This window comes from Embiotoca jacksoni, unplaced genomic scaffold, assembly GCF_022577435.1.
Source record: "Embiotoca jacksoni isolate LCO1_2020_lvr unplaced genomic scaffold, fEmbJac1.0.p SCAF_16, whole genome shotgun sequence".
NCBI classification, from domain to species: Eukaryota; Metazoa; Chordata; class Actinopteri; family Embiotocidae; genus Embiotoca; species Embiotoca jacksoni.
In genome coordinates, this window is record NW_027185296.1 from 409,473 (window position 1) to 423,760 (window position 14,288).

The 14,288-nt window shown below is 39.3% G+C and overlaps 1 protein-coding gene across 3 annotated transcripts in view; it reads right to left on the reverse strand.

The window, feature by feature from the left end:
* usp13 (ubiquitin specific peptidase 13) overlaps positions 1 to 13,699 on the reverse strand; it is a 31,519-nt gene extending 17,820 nt beyond the window's left edge. Inside the window, exons 1-10 of one of the 3 annotated variants that reach the window (XM_069150015.1) lie at positions 13,354 to 13,699; positions 10,813 to 10,938; positions 8,751 to 8,811; positions 6,154 to 6,275; positions 5,188 to 5,330; positions 4,020 to 4,204; positions 3,300 to 3,397; positions 2,911 to 3,101; positions 2,225 to 2,296; positions 1,277 to 1,349 (exon numbers count right to left, since the gene is read on the reverse strand). In XM_069150015.1, coding sequence (XP_069006116.1) covers positions 1,277 to 1,349; positions 2,225 to 2,296; positions 2,911 to 3,101; positions 3,300 to 3,397; positions 4,020 to 4,204; positions 5,188 to 5,330; positions 6,154 to 6,275; positions 8,751 to 8,811; positions 10,813 to 10,938; positions 13,354 to 13,671 — 1,389 coding nt within the window. In that variant the 5' untranslated portion in view covers positions 13,672 to 13,699. Of the gene's footprint in view, positions 1 to 1,243; positions 1,350 to 2,224; positions 2,297 to 2,910; positions 3,102 to 3,299; positions 3,398 to 4,019; positions 4,205 to 5,187; positions 5,331 to 6,153; positions 6,276 to 8,750; positions 8,812 to 10,812; positions 10,939 to 13,353 lie in introns of all 3 variants that reach the window. The other 2 variants (XM_069150013.1, XM_069150014.1) reach the window with 2 other exon arrangements.
* Positions 13,700 to 14,288: the final 589 nt, after the last annotated feature.

Below are 14,288 nucleotides of genomic sequence, written 5' to 3' on the forward strand. Positions count from 1 at the left end.
TAACAGAGTTTACCCAACAGCACCACTAAAGTTCATCAGTCAACTAAGTTTTATCTAATTTGTCAAAACAGAAGACAAATCATTAAAAAAAAATAGAAAAGAAAAAAGAACGAAAAAACATTCATCAGTATTATTTGGCTTTACATCCTATTTCCTGGCTGGGAGCTGTATCCAGTGGATACTCAAGATCTTCCTGCCATCCTACTGCTCCATTGAAAGTGAATAAGTTTACTACTGCAATGTCAAACTCAACAAATTTTCATTTTTTTTCTTATAGCCAGCACACAAAGAAAGTCCTATGGAAAGCATATGACAGAATATTAATGACTGATTGATGATTAATCAATCCAGTGACATCATTCCTCCACACTATCAAAGGGCAGCCAACAGTATCCCATACAATCTCTGGCAGGTAACTTAGATTTAAAAAGCCACTTTAAAAAGAATTTGTAATTGTAATGGGCAACACTGCCTCAGTACAAACTGACCACAGCATGCCAACACAATCCCTTCCCCCTCATATCTTCCCAGCTGTCAATACATTTTCAAACCTGACTCCACCATCACATGTGTAGGAAGTTCAGGATCACAGCACTGCCCTATCAATTACTGTGGCTGGTAAGGCTTAAAAGAAGCCTGGGGCTTACAGAACGAGTGCTGGGTCCCATTATGCTTTAATGGCTTTCCTCCTCTAATTTCCTGGCGGCTGTGTGCGGTGAGGTTGAAAAGGCGCTGATTTCATTTCATGTGCTTTCAAATCAGTAAAGCAAAACACATGAAAAAAATATAAAATCCATTAAACTGTTGAAGAACTTTGGAGATTAAAGGAAGAGCAACACAGTAATCAAACGCAGCTAATATGTGTGACAAAGATAAGCAGTGATGTGGAGAATTAAAAGCAAAACGGTATCAGAACAATTTGAGTTGCACATGTGGGACCACAGCCAACAGCTATTTTCACACTAAACGAAAAGGTTATAGCACAACGAAACTTGACAATATATCCAAAAGTCCCATCATCCTTTCGCTTCAATCAACTCCTCTGACAAGCTCAAAAAAAAAGCTCAGGTATATAAAAAAACAACAAAAAAAAAACAATACAGAACAAGTACTTTATGAAAAGCTTCATGTTTTGATTGGGAAAACTTCAACCTAAAACTAAACCTAAAGAGACTCATTTCACCACCACCTCTCATTAACATGCTTCTGTCAGTTAGGGACCCAGTTTGGGAGCTGGACATACCCAGTTTAATACCTTGTATTCTTCTTTCATCACCTGTTCAATGAGCTCAGATTTCATGGGTGGTTTGGAGTACTGGCCTGAAAGCAGTCCGTGTCCCAGTTTAGCCCTGCCAGAAGAAAACACAGGCGTAAACATGAGGTGCAGTCAGTCGTCTTTTAAGTCTGGGTTATTTTTTTGGATGACACACCCTGAAGACACTGTGCAAGTGTGTCTTAACTCATCAGTAAAAAAAATTAATCAATTCAGACAGTGCTCCTGGGGACTGTCTCACAGAGCAGCTAACTTGTTAACCCTAGATTTTTAGTTTCACAAAGCTGGCTCATGTTCAACCAGTTGCCATGGTTACTAAGACTACCGACGATAGCTGCAAGGAAGAGTTTTTGTTGAGGCTTACCATGAAATAAGTAATCATGTGTATATATCGTTTATTTTTTACAAAATCTTTCCAATTCGTAATTGCTTCCCCTCACTAATTTTTGGTACAGAATTTACACTTCACCTTAAATGCTTTTTAGAGGGTCCATTATCATTACATCCAACCAAATAAACAAATGTTCTTTCTGAATATGCAGCCCAATCAAATCCTAACCATGGCAGGTATAAACATGTTTATCTGGCTGCGATCTTCAGAGTATAAAACATCAACACAGCTGATATTCATTTCCTGCCTGGTTTAGACTCTACTTACCTTTCATCATGGCCACAGCATCTGACTGACCTCTTGCAACACACTGGCTTACATGATGAAATACACCTGATTATTTTTCCAGAACATGTGGAAAAACATATTTATCTGCAAAAATTCCTAAGCAAGATTTGCTCCCGTTATAAAACTACAGTGTTATTTTATGGCAAGTTAGCTTCTAATAACATAACCTCAACTTGTTTTCAATCTTTTTCAGCCACAGAGACGGCAGCAGCTGGAAAACACCTGCTCTTGTTTGTTGTAACACTGCCTTATGTAACTCCGGAGTCACTTACATTTGTGTGGCGAAGTCCTGGGTGGGGTCAAGAGGTGAATAGTCAAATATCCTCTGAAGATTACCCACATACCTAAGAGATCGAAATACATGTCACTTCAAATGGAGCACGTGGGGTGACACACGGACACAAGAAACATGGAGACGCACGAGGTTGTGAAAAGACACCTTTTGCTGGTGGTCATACCAATCAGTCAGTTTTTGAAATAAAGTAAGTTTTGTCTTACTGTGTTTTTACTTCCAGACCTAACCCCCAGATAATTAGAATAATCCTAAATTACTATCAATAATTACACGCAACCAAATACAGGAAGTTGACAGAAGCAAACATGTAATTTTCACAAAATTACATTTTGAAACTGTTAAACTTTTTTTTGTCTTTACAGTAGTTTGTCTACTTCCTGTTTATAAAAGACTGAAAATCAAATATATGTGAAATGGAAAAAAATGATGACTGCTCAACATGAAAACATCAAAAGGCTATACAAAATATCACACTCAATGTTGAAGGTTGTCTTCTCAGTAGCATTAAATATTGTGCAGAAAGAGAAGATATGTACTTACAGTTCAAAAATAAAATATTTGTATAAAACAAAAAGACAAAGTTATGACAGAACAACATACATAATTTTTTTTTAAATCACTATAATGTTTTCTAATGTTGTCATCTCAGCGTAAAGTACTCACATCCTCTGGAAGTCTGGGATGCTGAAAAGGACCTGAATTACTGTGCCGAGGTAGCAGCTGTTCCCCAGGTTTTTGATGCCTGTGTAACCAGAACCGAAGACCACCTTCAGCTTCATGCCCGACTCCTGGATCACCTCCCACTCGCTGACCCGCGGCCGGGAGTTATTGTCTGTGTGGTGCCCATTCTCTGTCTGAAAGGAGACAAGGCAGCTGTGGGTGAGGACTGTCCTGTGTGAGGGCTATCACAGACAGAAATGTCTCCGCCCTCAGTTTTAGTTTGGTTTAAGTCTGTAGCATTTTGTTGAGAGGGAGCTGGAGAGGACTTGAGTTGTTTTGGGTGAGATGATGTTGATGCAAAAGATAATAGTGAAACTATCTATTTAACTTACCCTTTTCTGCATCTGTAGCATGTCTATTCCAAAGTGTGATAAGTGCTCTGATATGTGGGGGTCTAACACAGCTTCTTCCTCCTCAAATGAATAGACATCTGGAAACAAAGGGCCATTTAAATAAGCATAAATCTTAAAACAACTTGGCAGAAAAGTATTAACATGTTAGAGATTTCTGGTCAGTCGGTTATTCTTACAATCCTTCATAAATGTAATACATAAAATCAAATTCATGTTTACATTTGCCCTTCAAAAATCCCAACAGTCACTGTACAGTTTACACTTCAGTACCACTCTGTTTTTTTTAATGGTGGTGCTGTATTTACGTACATTAGTGGGATGAAACGTTACAATTACTTCTCTGCACAATGCAGTAGATTACATCACCATCATGTCAACAAAAGTCTGAAAATTAAGCTTAATGACAAATAACAGCAGGCTGCTGCATTGTTTTGCTTTAGATGGTACAAGGGAACCTGATAAAATGAGTCTGACTGCAAATGATTGTTAGTTTTGTTCAATACATGACAAATTGTAATGGCCATCCAAAAATCTGTATTAAAATAAAACATTATAAATTTAGATTTTAAAACAAATATTTAAAATTAAAAAAAATTGCATCATAAAAATGAAAACTACTTAAAGGGCTCTGATCACTAACATCGTGCAATAAATGAAATTCTGGATTCATGCAACAGTTGAGATCATCTTGTCTCTGACCTGCTCCGTCTGGGGTGATGGTGTCCAGTTTGACAGCCAGCGGGTGGTTGGTCTCTCTGTAGTGCTCCAGGGCATGACCGTTACCTCCACTCCCATCAAAGAACCACTTCCCACAGAGCACCGCTCCATCAGTCAGGTTCAACCACAGGTTTTCTCTCATCTCGCACTTCTGACACTTCCAACCACTGACAGTAAAAGAAGAGAGACTCAGTGTTGTTCTGTTTTTTTTTTTTGTTTGTTTGTTTTTGAATCAAAGAGACATGCTTGAACTCATGATGTGACAACTTTTGGTGAACAGAAAAGTGCTTTTTGCGCAGAAGCAGGGGTCAGATTTACATTATTTACATGTATTCTGTAATTCTTAACAGACTGGATATAAAAGTAAAGCAGGATGAAACGGCAATACTGACAAATTTGAAAAAACATACAAAAATAAATGGATTACAAGCACAAGAAATGGATCAAACCAATTGAATTGTTAAAAACTAAAGCAGCAGAGGTCAGACTAAATCTACAAAATATAAAGTCTTCTCTAATTTCAGTGTTTCTTTACCTAGAATCATTAACAAATAATAATTGGTTGCTAAGGACACAGTTCATGAGAGCTTTTCTGCTCCTCCTCGGCGGACTCATATTCTAAAGGAGATGTGGTACATATCAACAGCTGATTTCTTATAGTTGCTGCTGTCAAAATATATGGGTAAATATAATGGGAGAAAAGTTTCAGTATCCACATGTGCAGATCCAGTGATCCGTTTTTTGTGTCCTGGACTTGTTTTCTATCTTCAAGACAGGGCGGTTTCAAAGTTTCTACCTAGTTCAGTCGTTTCACTGCATAAAGTGTATGGGCACACAGTGTTTGCTCCGCTAAAGCAGCATGTGACATGAAAACATCAACTGGTTTATTTTATTGTATTTCACTCAATTAAGCCACAAAATTGTCTAGAGACAGTCAGGCGATTAAGTTGTGGAAAAAAATGTACGTTTATCACAACAACAATGTCACAGTCAACAGAAGAGCTGGTTTCACATTTTAGGATATGATACTTCAAAACATGTTGACTCCTCAAACACAGAGAGCAGCTAACTGAAAATAATTTCCCATTAATCAAAGCACTCTGTATAACTGCCACCATGTTGTAAGAATGTGTCGTGACGTCGGTCCTACCTGGGTGGGATCCGGACCCCGTTGTCCAGCTGTCTAAGGCTCCTGGCATGTTTGGACACCTGGATCTCCTCCTCCCAGGACTCCGGCTCCTGTTTCTTGTAGGCTGATGATGCGTTGAGAACTGCGTCACAGGCGATGGTCACCTGGACATCAGCAGCAGGGAGTGGGTAAGGTCATGTTGAAAGTATATAATCTTCTTCTCAAAGATAAATTACAAATTCCCTTAAACAATTGTGCAAACATTTAAATTTCATAAATGAACATCAAACTGCACATGAACAGCACACAAAGTGGTCATGCAAGACTGAAGTGAGAGAATATAAAGCTGTGCTACATCATGAGACTGATCCAGCATAAAAAAAAGCAGGAGGAACTCAGAAAAACAAATGTATTGCTGTAACAGCCCAAAAAAATCAATGCAAAAGATTTCACCAGGTGGTCTCCAACAATGCACAATGATTATGCTGCACCGCAAACTCTAACCATAACCCATAATTATAAATTCTACATGCATAAAACAAACAAAAAACCAACAGTCATGCCATAGCCAAGCTATAAAGGCAACACACACACACACACACACACACACACACACACACACACACACACACACACACACACACAATTAACTTGAGAAAAGTAACTTCTGTATGCAACAAAACCCAGAAAACATTCAACAAGTGATAAGAGCACTTTGTGGTTCCCTCATAATTTTTTAAATAAGATGAAAAGCCTCTGAAATGTCATCTAGACCAAATCCCTTCACCAAATTAAAACGTGGTGGGATAAAAGCTACAGAGGTTATGTGGAGAGATTAACCTGCACACACTTGTGGATTCAGGGAAAACGGCAGCTCTTCCAGTCAGAGCGACCAGCCTGTGTTCAGGGAACCACTGAGTGCGCCTTCACCTTCCCCAGCCGCATGCATGGAAACACACAGAACTCGTGCAGCACCGACTCACTGACCAGAGCGGGCAACTCCTCAATATTTGGTAAGGGGATCTCGAAGTGGTCTGGAAAAATGACGAGTTTGGCCTCGTCCTCATACTCATAGTCCTCCCCGTTAAAATCACGGTTTAGCTCTAAATCTTTGAGGGAGGAAGCAAACATTCAGTCAGCGGCAGGTAAACAGTGACTGCTGCTGAAGACACTGCTGACTGACATCTTATTATTATTTACAGCGTGATAGAGTTATATTTCATGTTCTGTTCTTGTTTGCTCGATTGTGAAGTGATGTTTCAGTGTGTCTTTGATTTGTTCCGTTAATCAACACCTTAACAGTCTAATGAGAGTGCACACAGATGAATCCCGAGTGGCCTCTTGTTTTTACAACAGCGATGGTGACATGACTTCATACAACGCTGAGGACTCTTTTGCTCAGACACAATTTATGCAGAGCTATATTTAGGAACTCAGCACACCCTGTTATCACCAGCAATATATAAACTTACTACAGAGGTCTCAGAATACTTTGAAGGGCACCCTCATTTCATTATTGATCCCATAAAGAAATTATATTATCAACATTTGAGCAGCAATTCCTTATTGATTGGTTTTCAGGTTGTATTCGAGACCAACTGTGATATGTCAAATAGTACAAAATCCGTTTTTGTCCGAAGAACACCACAAAACCCAAATAAGTTTAGTTTACTAAAGAGCTGAAATGACTGGCTATTTATTGGGTTAGTCGATCAACAAAACCAAAACGGGTTTGATGAGTGATTAATGTGTCACTTTTAAAGCAAAAACAACAATCATTTACTGTTTTTGCTGTTTTGAAGCATTGTAATTGTAATGTCCTCTTTTAGAGGGGTCGTTTATCTGCAAAGCGATCCATCTGAAGACACCACTCTGATCTCTAGGAACCTTGGATCACAATTTCTGACAGTTTTCTGACATTTTTTTAACCAACCAATAAGAAAATACCTTTCATATTAGTCAATATTGTAAACAATCACTACTTTAAGCCCTTGTACAATATCAAGTCAGAAAAAGAGAAGCAGTAAATGACTGACAATGATGAAGCTTCAAGAGCAAAATGTTTGTCTTTTTATCTGAATGTTAATATATTTACTTTGGACCAGCTGATTGATTAACCAGCAAATCATTTCAGCTCTAATCAAAACAATATCAAACTGAATTCGAGCAGGAAAATATTCCTGGAACAACACACATCTATAGAGAAGCTCCTCTTCAATAACTCCCTGTATAGAGCTGTCTGTCCTTCACTGCAGCCTAAAGTCGTGTAATGACTCATGAGAAACAGGATCAGAGGTTATCCCTGATATTTTTATTATGCTCACTGCTTTCATGGTAACGTGCGACGTTAGCAGCTAGCAGCTTGATTAGATCACTGGACTGGTATAGGGATGACGTTGGATACATAAATACCCGCTGTCACGTCAAAGATCCTAAATGAATGACAGAGAAGGACTCCTTAAGAAAGGTCTAAGACATTTCTATTAGAGAGGAAGAGACTGATGTCAGATGGAAGGTTGATCTAATGTACAGCAGTCAGATATTGGAGGCAATAAACAGAAAAGCCGATCAAATAATATGAAAACAGGACCATCAATGGCTGAGAGCCTGAGTGGAAGGAATCCCTGCAGCAGTACGAGAGGGAGGGTGATGAAGAGGCAGAGAGACACCTGGTCCTCCGCGAGCAGCGTCACAGCCGCGGTAGAAGTGTGTCAACCTCAACAGGAGGTTGACAGGTGGTGGCAGCTGAGAGGCCAGCGACTGACAGGCCCCCACTGTAAAGCCACTAACCCCTACCCGCCCCACTGAGGAGGAGGAGGAGGTGGAAGGGAGCAGGCCGGGCTTTGATTTAGAACAGTTACCAACGACATACAGTATACAAATAAATGGGCTATGTTTAGAGAACAGGAGGAGGAGAGAGCTCATAGGAAATATCTGACACTTTGGGTAAAGACAGGCTGGAGGGGCAGCTGGTGGGTCACAACAGTGTAACAAAACAATACCACAAGCTTTTAATGGAGGGGGCTCTCTGAGCAGAGGTGTTTCTAACAACAGGAATGACATTAGCATCAACACAACAGCTCAGTGAAATAAATGTAAAATGCATCCATTTCCCATTTGGACTTTTCAAACTATTTCATTTCAATAACTTTTAAAGGCCCCTAAGAGGTGAAACTCCGAAACTCTCAATTAATCTCTTCAAAAAAGCAAGAATGAAAGACACATATTTGTCAGCTAGAACAGCTTTTCTCCTTCTTTTTTCTCTATCAGTTGTCATAAATCCTCAGATTTATCTTGTCTAATGTGTTAAAGCAAAAAACTTCAAACAACTACAACAGTAAAATGTCTCTTATACTGTACATTAATATATCAGTATTCATCTAAAAATGTCATATATCTGAAAATAATTTGTCAGTCACAGCAGCCACTTATCAGCAAAATGAGTATTTAACTTTTGATACTGACAATACCTCTGTAGTTTTATTGAAGTAGCTTTTTGAATGCAGAACTTTAACATTGTCGTATTGATGCTTTTGTTTAAGTAAAAGATGCAAGTGCTGCTCGCGCCGCTGCCTCTCACTTACCTAGAAACACTTTCCCGTTTCTTCGTCTGGGGATGGCTCCTCCAGCAGCTCCTGTGGCTTTCTGTAGGAAACAGGAAGGAAGAGAAATAAAACAGGATCAAAGAGCCTTCATCACATTAAAACATCTTTAAACACCTTGTGATAATTGTCTTTGTAAATTGTTTTAAAAAAAAAAAGCTTTCATGCTTTGCTATAGCAAATCCAGATGGTTGTCATTTTGTTAGAAATAGATGCTGGATGTTCCAGTTGCCAGGTGTCAGGTTACAGTGCAGGGGGAAAACCCTGACCAGTGCAGGGTCAGAATTAAAGAATGATTAATTGAACTGCTTGAGTTGCGCAGCTTGATTTGTACACTTGGACAGATACAATTTACAGTACATTTAATGCCATGTGTTCGGGCCTGTCCGTGCCTGTTGTGAGAGTCATCGTCTTTTTCTGCCTCCTATTTTTCTTCTCTCACCACCACTCACTGTCCACACAGCCTTAAACATTTCAGCCTTGATATATGGATAAATCGACAAATAAAAACCACTGAATCTACATAAAGACATGAATCTGCAAAATTCCTAACTGCCAGAGTTACAACACAGCGCCACCGACTGGTTTCCTTCTAATTCGATCAGGTTCAGTCGACTGCTCCCCGTCCACTCGCCGGGCAGACGGTGTAGAAAGACAGAGAATGCTGACACACTCGAGACCAAGTGGACTCATGGGAAAAAAAAACAGCAGACACAGGAGCCTGCAGAATGTAAGCAGCTGTTTCTGGCCAGATCCAGGCATGGAAATAGCAGCTCTTTACAAAGCAGAGCTGATCTAAGGGCAATTAAGGCTGGTGAGAAACCACAGCACCAGCTCAGGCCTTTGTTGTTCACCATCAACTTTTCAAAGAGGAGAAACTTGTTTGGATCCATGTGAAACTCTTTTTCCACCAAAAAAAATAAGCAAGACTGCTCTGTTTAGTTACTTTTTATAAATTCAGCGATGGACAAAACAAACAGAAACACCTTACTATATAACGTAATCAAACACAAAACCCACGCAAACTTCACAAGTTACCACCGAGTTGAGTCATCAGTTTGAAACAAAATTAGAACATAATAATCTTGAACAATACTTGGAACTTCAGGGTTGTTGTTTTGGACTCCATATTATAATATAAACAGATTCTGCTACTTGATTTTGTGATAGGTGTGTAATTTTAAGATAATTTTCCCAATAATTTCCATGGCCATATTCTTAGAAAGAAATCTGTAAATAATCTTGAAAAAGAAAATCTCCATTTAAAACCAAATAAGTATTCATTCTTTCTTCAATTAATGTTGAAAACTTCTATTAAAACTTCTCTGAGTATGTTGAGCTGTGGGCATGTCCAGCTCACCTGCTGTGCACAGACTAAAAACACTTGGTTTTTCAGTTAAGAAGTGCCTTCAGTTACCACATAATTAGTGCCAAATAAATTTTGGGGGGAATTGACAGCAGTGTCAACTAAACCAATATCAAATATACGAAAATGTGTGAAAGGCTACAGAGAGAGATACAGAGATGGAAACATATCAAGTGTGACCCACAAACAGACAGCCTCAGTCTGAAGGTCAGTACTGCTTCAGGTGAAATGATACTGATTGTTTAGTTCCACCTTTGCAATGTGTCTGCATTACAAACTCTTCTTTGTGCATACCTATCCTTTAAATCAGGTTTTACATATCAAATTAAATGATTTTAACATAAGGGGCTCAGTCTGGCAAAAAACAGTAGAATTAGTAAAAACTTCACATATTGTTGTTTTTATTGTCGTACTTATATGAGCATTTTACTTTTCTGTTCTATTCCTGTTATAATGTTTATTGTACTTATATCCTTCACTGATTTTTGTGTATTATGGTTTTATTGATTACAAAGTCCTTTACAAATGTGATTTGAAAAGTCTGATGTAAACCATGATTGTTAGTCTTTTTCTACTTCTACCTAACGCTGCTGCTTCCAGTGCTAGTTGAACTACTATTGCTGGGTTCAGTTGAAGATCAGTATCTAAACAAATACAGTGAGCAGGTGTATGACTTACCTCTTTGACATGCCGTTTCAGGTGCATGTAAACACTCTGTCCTGTTTTGCGATAATGTCTCTCCACATGTTCTCGTCCGAAGCCCAGGAATGTGTTCATACACACATACAGGCCTCCCTCCGACTCCTGCACACCAAAACAAACAGTTCCAATGAGCAGCAGCACGAAGTGACAAACAACTAACCTGCAGTAAAAACCTTTTAAATAGCGGGTGACACGTACAGTTTACTCCACAGCGTTAAATGTTATATACTTAACATGATTTATGTTTCCTAATTTCATAAATTCAGCAGCAGCTGGGAGAAAGGTTGTACTGCTAGTATGTAGAGATTTTTTTTTTCAATTTAAAACAAGAAGAAGTGACATATTAGCTTTACTAATTGAAGCTTATTACAGTAATAACAATAATAAAAGTAAGACAAAAAATAACCATTTCAGTGGCAGCCTTGTCATTACAATAGAGACGCAATATACGAGCAAAATATCAGTCTCATGATATGTAATATATTGTAATCTATTTGTGATTAAACACTAAATGCATACTGGATATCTAAGTAAGAGAGACGTGACAGTGATTCTGCAAGTGCACTTTCAAAGAGGCTTTCTTGCTCAAACATTCATCAGTTGTGCATCTTACTAAACAGCCACAAAACTAAGAACCTTCAATGTAATCAAGAGCATATCTGCAACTGAAGAGCCTTGTTTTTAAACGGTAAAACCTCAAAATCACAGTCTTAAATCGATTCCGTTTCATTTATATAGCGACAAACAAAATAACAGTCATTTCAGGGGATTTAAATAGTAAGGTCATTCAACAACTCGCACATCAGCAGCACTAGAAGGAAAAACTCTGACTGGACCACAATCCTTTTACAAGTTATTTGTAAGTCAAAGAAAATAAATAATTATTCTTTGGTTAAATGTTTTATACATGCGACTATTCTCATTTCTAATATAGAGATTGTATGCCCTTGTTTTTTGAACTAAAAAACATCCAGTTACAGACAGTTATATGGGAAATTCACATCACTGATAAAAACCTCTTTGCTTTTAGTTCCTCAGGTTTTGCTCCAGTTTAAAAACACAGTAACTTTGGTTTATTGGTTTATTTATCTACTAGTGACTGGCTGTGGACTGAGGCCCACTCGTGTCATGTCTTAGACTGACAAACTGTATCTACAGCGAGTTACAGGATACCACAGTTTGATCATTTTGTCACATTCAAAAGATCTCCCCGTGACTGGAAGCTCACATTTAAGGTGCTTTAAAATGAAGGATGACTTAGACCTCCCCATAGCTTTTAAGTTTTTATACAGAATCACTCTCCAGCACTTCACTTGTGCACTGTCACAGACCGAATACTTTGAAAACACCGCTTCAAAACTAACCTAAATCTGCAATCAGTGCAGGCCTTATAAACCCGCGTGATAAACCTTTAAGTGGCCCAGAGTGACATATGAGCCTCAACAGTGCAAGGATAAAAATAAACCAGTCCTCAGGCCAACGTGATGCACTCCAGACAGCTGAGTCACCTTTAAAAGCATTTTCAGTCGAGAATGTGTGTTTTCAGTGTGAGAAAGCATTTTTAACAAAAAAAAACAAAAAACAGAGTTCATATCAAGTGTTTACAAATACAGGAAAGACTAAACTCTGCATCACAGCCATATATTCTGACATTTAAAAGTTTGAATAAAACAAAGCAGTCAGTGTTTTGATGTTGTCACGATTGTCTTAATCAAAGAAGGAGAAAAAAAGACCAAATAAATGCACCTAAAAGAAGTCATGATATTTTTCGATAATAAAAAACTGAAACAATTACATAAAAATACATTAAAGACTCACGTCTTCTGAGAATAAAACACAAATATGAGTAATTGAACACTGCCATCATCCACGTCAACTTTTGGTCACTCATTGTAAATTCACTATTTAACATAGTCGTGAATTGTCACTGCACTCCACACCATAAAGGCAATTAAAGGCCAAACAACACAATAAAGATGAAAAATAAATAAATCACTGTAAATTCACCATTTTGCGCATATAAAGATAAATAGATCATAGTGATATTATTAACTTCCAGCTACCTAACACTGGAACACTCGAGTTATTTTTCTTACACATTATAGACCTATTCTGTGGCATTAAACTCCCTCCGGTCTAGCAGGGCTGCTGGAGGTTTTTATTCCATCAGATCTCCTGCAGGTGTGTCTGTCCGTTTACTGTCACTGAAGCCGAGTGTGGCCTGAACTGCACAAAGGAACCCCCCCCCCCCCCCCGCCCCCCTCCATCCCCCGCTCCTCAGATGTAAACAACATTTAATTATTTATTTCTCTTCAAGTTCACGGGGAATGGCATGCATGGCCCCACACACACACACACACACACACACACATTACAGCAGATTCACGTGTGTTGTTCAGCCCAGCCAGAGCAGACCTGCGACGCACATTCCCTCCCCAAACAAGCCGTTCCTGTCCCGGTGTGTGTTTGCGTGTGTTTGTGCGTGTTTGTGTGTGAAGGGGAGGCGGACACACTTACGGGAGAGTCGAAAGAAAAGGCACACTCGCTCTTGAAAACCCTGTCTCCTGTTTTGGGAACTCTGACGGTGGGCATGTATGGGACCAGCAGCTCTCCTAGGTCTGCAGCCATCTTCGCATTCCTGCTTCTCGCACCACAGTGCCGCGGAGCCTCCGGAGCAGCGCTGTCACAGCACAGGATGCTATTTTTAAAGCACGGGATGTGACGCTGAAAAACATAAAAATAAAATGACAGAGGGGTGGAGGCTGGCTGCTGCTGCACACAGGCGGCAGAGCGAAGGGCACGGAGGCTAAAGTTGTTCTGTTTTTCTTCTTGCATAAAAAAAAAAAAGAAAGCTCGGACCTGCGCAGAAATTACATCGCTCCGGTGGTGACGCTGCTCCGCTGCTCATAGGGATGTTTTACCAGAAGGGCCCCTCCCACCTCCGACGGTGATTCATAAAGTCTCCTACACTTACTACAGCGTGTCGTCCCTTTCAGGACTCTGGAAACGCGTGATCATGAAGGGCGCTTTTGATTTTGAACAGCTGCCGACTGCGCAATTTAACGTGCACATCAAACGCTTTTTTTTTTTTTTTTTTTTTTACCCTGCAGTCGATTTTACTGTTCGAGTTGTAAACACTGTAAAAAAAAAAAAACGGGATGAGGATACTGTGCATTCCATTTCATTTCTCAGCAATCTTTATTTATTTATAATAGAATGTTGGGAGTCACACAGCAAAACGATCATTTCCTGCATCGCATCCAATATGTGACCTCCACATCTGAAAAACCGTCCATCTGTCAAGAGGCCCTTTGTCCTCCGTGCTCTGCCACCTGGTGGACGCTTCTGTTCATTGCAAAAAAAATAGAAATTACAGCAACAGACATGCCAACTTCCTCCTGTGCTGTTTACAGCAGGTCGTTTAACACCTACAGACGACAATCCACACCGCT